The sequence below is a fragment of the Protobothrops mucrosquamatus genome, unplaced genomic scaffold (genome assembly GCF_001527695.2).
Source record: "Protobothrops mucrosquamatus isolate PMUCROS unplaced genomic scaffold, P.Mucros_1.0 scaffold18, whole genome shotgun sequence".
NCBI classification, from domain to species: domain Eukaryota; kingdom Metazoa; phylum Chordata; class Lepidosauria; order Squamata; family Viperidae; genus Protobothrops; species Protobothrops mucrosquamatus.
This window is the reverse complement of record NW_015386403.1, coordinates 113,399-120,572: the sequence shown is the minus strand read 5'-3', so window position 1 is coordinate 120,572 and position 7,174 is coordinate 113,399. Positions and strand designations below refer to the sequence as shown.

Here is a 7,174-nt window from a genome sequence, read left to right as displayed (position 1 = left end):
CTATGAATAGGGGCCTGAGGCATTTCAGGCCTGGACTGCTGACACTCATGACACCCATGTACCTGGGCCTCAATGGCCTTATCGATGCCAGGCCACCACAAATGGCTGCGCGCAAGCGCTTTCATCCTGACAATCGCAGGGTGACCCTCATGTAAAGAAACTAAGATTCTAGACCTCAATGAGGCCGGAATCACAACTCTAGAACCCCAAAGGAGGCAGCCGTTGAAAGTGGACAACTCGTGTCTCTTGACCCAGAAGCGTTGGAACTCCTCCTCTGGGCACCTGTCAGGCCACCCTGACAGCACCCATGTTAGCACGCGTTTAAGTGTGTAATCAGTGGCAGTTTCAGCAGCCACATCCCTAGCATTTAGGGGAGACTCAGGCAAATCCTGAATGGACAGGATATGAACAGCAGGAGCAGGAGCAGGCTCCACAGCTGGCAAGGGCAGTCTACTTAGGCCATCACCATGACCCATTTCCTTTCCAGGTTTGTGAACTAGCGTGTAGTCATAAGCTGACAAAAAAATGGACCATCGCAGCATGCGAGGGGAAAGGATGTGTGGGGTATGTTTGGACATGGTAAACAACCCCAGCAAAGGCTTGTGGTCAGTAAAGACCGTAAAATGGCAGCCATAAATAAAATCATGGAACTTTTTAATTCCAGCCACAATAGCCAAAGCTTCCTTATCAATTTGAGCATAGTTGTGCTCAGCAGCAGACAAGGTCCTGGAATAATATGCCACAGGGACCTGAGTCCCATCAGCCGTCAGATGGCTAAGCACAGCTCCCACACCATAGGGAGAAGCATCACAGGCAAGGCACACTGGTAACTTCTATTAAAGTGAGCTAACACTGCATTGGATGTAAGCAAGGCTTTAACCTCATTGAAACTGGCTTCATGGACTTTGGTCCACTGCCAACAGGCATGTTTGTCTAAAAGTCTGGGTAGGGGTTCAGCTATAGCAGCTTTATGAGGCAGAAAAGCATGATAGAAATTCAATAAGCCCAAAAAGGCTTGTAATTCACCCTTAGACTTAGGGCTTGGGGCTGGCTGAATAGCTTTGAGCTTAGCATCAGAAGGGTGGATGCCTTGAGCATCTATCCTGAACCCCAGGAAATCAGTAGAATGGACACCAGTCTTACACTTGTCCTTTTTCAACTTAAGGCCTGCTCTTCGAAAACGAAGCAAAACAGCCCTTAACCTCTCTGCCAAGGTTTGAGGTGAATTCCCCGCGATGAGGACGTCATCAAAATAAGGACACACACCAGGAATACCCCTCATGGTGTTTTCCATGACACTCTGAAAAATGCCAGGGGCCACATTCACCCCAAACTGCAACCTCTTCACCTTGAAAGCCCCTCTATGGGTCACAATAGTCTGAGCCTCTGCTGCTACATCATCAACAGACAACTGTTGATACGCCTGAGCCAGGTCTACCTTTGAAAAAAAAATTCCCTCTTTAAGGGAAGCCAAAATGTGGCTTACTACAGGTACTGGATATGCATGTTGCTGTAGGGCCTTGTTAAGTGTGCACTTGTAGTCTGCACATATACGAATGTCCCCATTTGCCTTTAAAGGCGTGACAATGGGAGTTTCCCATGGGCTAGAGTCTACAGGCTCTAATATGCCTTGCTGGAGCAACTTGTCCAGTTCAGCATCAATCTTACTCTTAAGAGCAAATGGTACTCTCCTAGGTTTAAACCCTTATGGGCTGTACAGCTGGATCTAGCTTTAGTGAAACTGGAGGTCCCTTGTAGGATTCGAGCTCAGAGCTAAACACATCTGCAAACTCCTTGCAGACTTCTGCTAGGGTCTCCGTTTGCAAATTGTGAAGCCCTGTGACCTGGATTCCCAGGGCCTCAAACCAATCGAGTCCAATCAGACTCGTGTGTTCACCCTCAACAACCAACACATCTAAGGGACCTTCAAAATCCTTATACTGTACCTTAAGAGTGGCCTCCCCCTTAATGCACACCTTGGAATTTTGAAAGTCAGTAAGAATTACATTGGAAGGCCTGAGCGTAGTTTGCTGGCTGCTGCTGCTGCAGATTTTCCGGAATGTGTTGAGGGAAATTATGGAGAGGGCAGACCCCGTGTCCAGTTCCATAGACAATGGAACCCCTTGCAACCTTACTTTGAGGGACAATTTCTTCTTGAGGGGTTTGTGTTTGCCTATCCTTAATATATTTCTGCGTGTTGCACAGAAACCCACTCTGTTTTGGCTGGGGACCCTGGTACCTTTCAGATTCAATTCTTCCTTCGGTTGTACCTTCTGCCGACTTAGACAGACAGCTGCGATGTGGCCTTTCTTGCCGCACATTCTGCAGATGGTGGAACGGAACCGGCATTCCGCCCGCTTGTGGCGACCTCCGCACCTGAAGCATCGAAGCTCAGCTGGGCCCTTGTCTGGACGATCCTTCGGCCTCCTCCCGGATGCTTGATAAAGCTTGTCCACTTCATCTTCAGGATCCTCTTCCGAGTCCTCCCGCACGTTCTCCTTGTGGATGGTTGTAGTCTCTGGACCACTTTGAGTGGGCCGCAGATTCTTTACCGCTCTGCCTGCAGCTTCCTCTGCCGTAATCTCTCGCAGAGCATCTTGAAAAGAGACATCTTCCTTAGCAAACAGCTTCTGCTGTAAGTCTCTGTTCCTCAGTCCGCATACAAAACGGTCGCGCAGCCTTTCTTCTAAATCCTTGAACTCGCATGGTTTAGCTGCTCTTCTCAAAGCTGCAATAAAGTCTTTTGCTGATTCCCCAGCTCGCTGATCTCTCTGTTCGAACGTGTGCCTCCATGCAATGACAGATTGCTTTGGCTGGAAATGGTCTTTCAAAAGTTTCTTGAGATCAGAGTACGAAACAGCTTCTAGTGAGGCCGGGGCAACCAGATTCTCAGTGATCTCAAAGGCGTCTTGCCCACAAATGCACAACATTGTGGCATCCTTTAATCCATCTTCCCTTATCTGATTCACTTGGAAGTCAGTCTCCACCCTTGCAACGTAAGATTCCCATTTTTCCGGGTGGGAGACATCAAATTCAGATAAGCGACTGATTTTCGCAATTATCAAGGGACAGGGTTTTCTTCAGCCACACTCACCCTCCAGCGACGCTGTACTGGCAGGATAGACGCTGACTTCAACGCCGTTGTCTCTCTTCCGGACTTCTTTTGGGTGAGTCTTTAAGCTTCCCTAGCTAACTAGACTGAATCCCACCTTCGTCGCCAGTATTAAGTCCTTGGATAAATGGCGAAGGAGGCAATTCATGTTACAGAACAGATCTTTATTTCTCTCAGTCACAACAACCAACCAACAAGAGCAGAGGCATGCAGGCCTCCTTTTATACTCCCGGATCCCCAGGCAACAACAACCAATAGCAGGCACCCTTTTTCCCACCTTGCGCATGCGCGCAAGGCTGGCACCGCTCAGTCTGGTCCCGGGCAGCTTTTGCAATGCCCGGGACTCTTGCAGCATCCCGAGCCTGCTTCTGCAGGCTCAGGACACAACAATGAGGATGCTGCAATGGTCATAACTGTGAAAAACAATCATAAGTCACTTTGTTCAGTATCATTGTAACTTTGAACAGTCATTAAATGAACTGTTATAAGTTGAGGATTCTTCTTCTTGTGCTATATCCGTTATCGGACGTTGGTGATCATGTTGAGGATTACTTGTACTTAAACCGCCACTTAAACACCATCTGCCTTATCCTGCTCCAGGAATTTGCAAAAGTAAAAAGGATTTGTACCCATTTATATACAGATTTCTTGAAGCAGAAATAAGTAGAATTCAGCCATGTAATTTGTATACACAGAGATTCAGCATTGTAGCCTGCAGAATTCCATGAAAGGAGAATTAGGAATTTAGGCGCATACAATTGTAAATCTGAATTCCTAGTAGTGGCCACTGCTAAAGGCAGATCTTGAGGAATACTGGAAACACAGATTACTTCATGTTGTTGGTTATTAAGCTATTAAAGAAATAGTTTTATTATAAATGCCAGGGGAGTCAGTATCAGTATTGGTAACAATAATTCTGGTATATACACAATTATTTTGAGATTCAACTTCTTCCTATATTGTAATTTTTGTTTTTCTTTATCATGAGGGTCAGTATTCCACAGACTCGGGTCCGGTACAGGTGTCTCTGGATCTGTGATCCCCACTACTGCTGGTGATAATGCAGATATGAGATCATTAGAACGTGATGTATTCAGTTTTATATAATGGTTAATGCCTTGGATTTTCCTTAAGGATTCTACTCGGCAAGGTAGCTTGCTTGATCCATTAAATTGTTCACCAAATTGGTTTCCTTTCGTTGTGATGTTTATCTGCTGACAATGTGATTTGGGCTAGAGCTCCTTTTTGTTTTGTTTTGTGGGGATGCTGGAAACGAACTTGTCAGTTTTTCAGCAGAAGAGCAGCTAGGGGGTAGTAGAGTATTGAAAGACTCAGTTGCAAGAGTCACTGGCTAAAGCATTGATTTTACTGCCTCAAGCTTATATATGATGATTTTGTTGCTTTTCCTAGGGAGGTCGCCAAATAACTGTCCCAGTTCTTACTCATCTTCCATAGAGTCGGTTGATGTCCGCATTTTTGTTTTAATTAAATCAAGGGCATTGTGGTTATCTGAGCCAACCTTGGAGTTGATGGAACATTCTGCTGTATAGGTATTGGCTGGCTGATTTCATCAGCTCTGGGTCTTGATGCCCTTCCTTATGTGATTGGTTGTCCTTCCCAAGTTCAGCAGAGGTGTGATTTGAAAATCCCTTAAGAAATATCTGTTTAAAGATCATTGAAGAGAGTGCGAAATGACTAAAAGCCAGCATTATTCTGTCAAGACCTTGCCATATGGAGCCAGGAGATTTCAGTAAGTTCAGCTGGAATATATTCTACGGTGAAGCAGTTGTGAAAGGGAGTGAAGTATTACTTTTCTATTTTCCCACTTAACTTTGTTGGGAGGATTAATTGCCATCTGCAGCAAAATCCTGTGACATTGTAAAACTAGCTTATCCGTGGCAATTTCCATACATATGAGGACTTGTGCATTTGTGAGTATTTTGAGAGAGTTTTGGAGCAGCTGGATTGGTGACTGGCTTCACATTAGATTTAGTTATATTATTTTCCATTATAGAAAAAGTTTGTCTACTTTCTGATTGACATTTAATAGCTGGTTAAAAATTGCAATAACTCTTTTAGCAGTTAGTAGGCAGTTCTTAGCAATTAGATCTGCATCCACTTTTCAGTTTTTTTGTGTTTTTAAAGGTGAACGCCCCTCTTTCTCCTGTAGAAACTTCATCTTCAGAGGAAGAGAAATCACTCTCTTCCCAGTCATGTAGGACATAAGATTTATTGGTGAAGATTGTGAGGGAGAGGAAGGGAAAAAAAGGAGATGTATGTGCTATATTCTGGTGTGGAACAAATCCTTCAGCTTCAGATGTCTAGAAGTTGCTGTCACCTTCGAATGTTCAGAATGCTTGGAATTTTCTCTTTGTGGCATCTCAGTCTCGTTCTTCTCTTTAGTCTTTCTTCTTGGGTTATATATATATATATATAAATATGTGTGTGTGTGTGTGTGTGTCTTGCTCTCTCACATCATCATTGGCAAGTGTCCAGTGCAGTTAGACTTCAGACTCTAAGATACTGGCTAACCTTAATTATACAGTTCTAAAATTATTAAAACCTAAGTGTGAAAAATAGTCATAAGTCACTTTTTTTAGTGCTGTTGTAAGTTAGAATAGTCACTAAACAAATGGTTGTAAGTTGAGGGCTGCCTGTAGTTTAAAAGGGCTGCTAATCAGGATGTCCCATATTGATGGTTGGTTAAATTCTTACCTCATACTGGAATTATTTTTATATTTATCATCTTTTGAAGTGGTTTTTTTAATGCTACATCCACCTGCATCATGATTTCATATGCCTCAACTCTGGCTTTCTTTCTCTGTTAGTTATTAACCGTCCTCCTATGATGAGATCTGTTTCATACAGTTCAAGTCCTTCATCTTTGGAACAACCTAGTGGAGGAACTATGAGTCCTGCTTCCAAATCTGCTTCTGGCCTGGACCAAAACCTAGGTAATATAAATAGCAAAGGATTTTGTCTGTTTTGCTAATTGTAAATATTATAGGTTTTTTTTCCAAAAACCATGCCAATAAAATACATACAAAGTAAAGAAGAATAGAACTGTTCCCCATACTGCCATATCAATAAGAGTTTATAGTAATGAAGTGTTTTTTACAATTTCTATAGATAAATGAGGCACAGAGTTTTGATGCAACAACTATAATTGTCTTAATGATTGTGCAGATGATCTTCTCATATTGCCTTCGGGAAGAACTATGGCATACTCATATATGGAAACAGGCCAGCCATCAGTTAAAGCTAGGATAACAATACTATATACAAAGATATCTTAAAATACTTAGATTAACACAATAGTGAATCGTGTTTACCGAAATTATGGAGTAGACAGGAAAATACTAATGCAAGCAAGACCATAATGTATGGTAATGATCTTTTATCATATCCTAAATCATATCAGTTTAGTTTTCTAACAAAAATGCTAAGTAATGTGGCTACAAGCTATACTGAGAGTCAAATGAATGACTATTAATTTATAAATAGGAAATTATTATAACTCACTGTCTGAATGCTAAACTGAATGATAATTATGATATTTCTTTGTTATTCTCCAAAGAGTTTTAGTGGATTGGGTTCCAGATTTGGTTATATTTAAAAGTAGTTTTCCTAGGCATATATATTTTAGTCCTCAACTAGTCCTGGTATAGCATTAGCTTAAATCAAGCACTGTCTTGCTAGAATTGAACCTCCACGTCCTTTATAATAAGTCAAAGAGCCTGAATGCTCCCTAAAAAAGCTTTGAGTTGTATAAAAGTTTCTAGGCATTCTTTGTTGTGGCCCCCGTGCTCTGGAACTCCCAATCCCCAGGGATTTTTGTAGTCCCCTCCCAGCCATTGGTAATATGGAGAGTTGAACCCTGATGAGATGGTTAATACAGTGACTTCTGAGTAGCTTTTACCAATTTCATATTCTTGAATATAATTTGTTTGCTACTGATGTTCATAGCTTTTTTAACTCAACAATCAAATATTTTTCAACAATGAGTAATATAATTTGATGTTTTTTGATTCTGGTAATGTACAACATTTGGATTTTGTTGTT

The 7,174-nt window shown here is 42.3% G+C and overlaps 1 protein-coding gene across 1 annotated transcript in view; it reads left to right on the top strand.

Annotated features, from left to right (window-relative positions):
• The window catches only part of KAT2B (lysine acetyltransferase 2B), an 83,424-nt gene that overhangs the window by 62,204 nt on the left and 14,046 nt on the right, over positions 1–7,174 (top strand). The window contains exon 8 of the mRNA XM_015810737.2: positions 5,941–6,066. Coding sequence (XP_015666223.2) covers positions 5,941–6,066 — 126 coding nt within the window. The remainder of the gene's footprint in view (positions 1–5,940; positions 6,067–7,174) is intronic.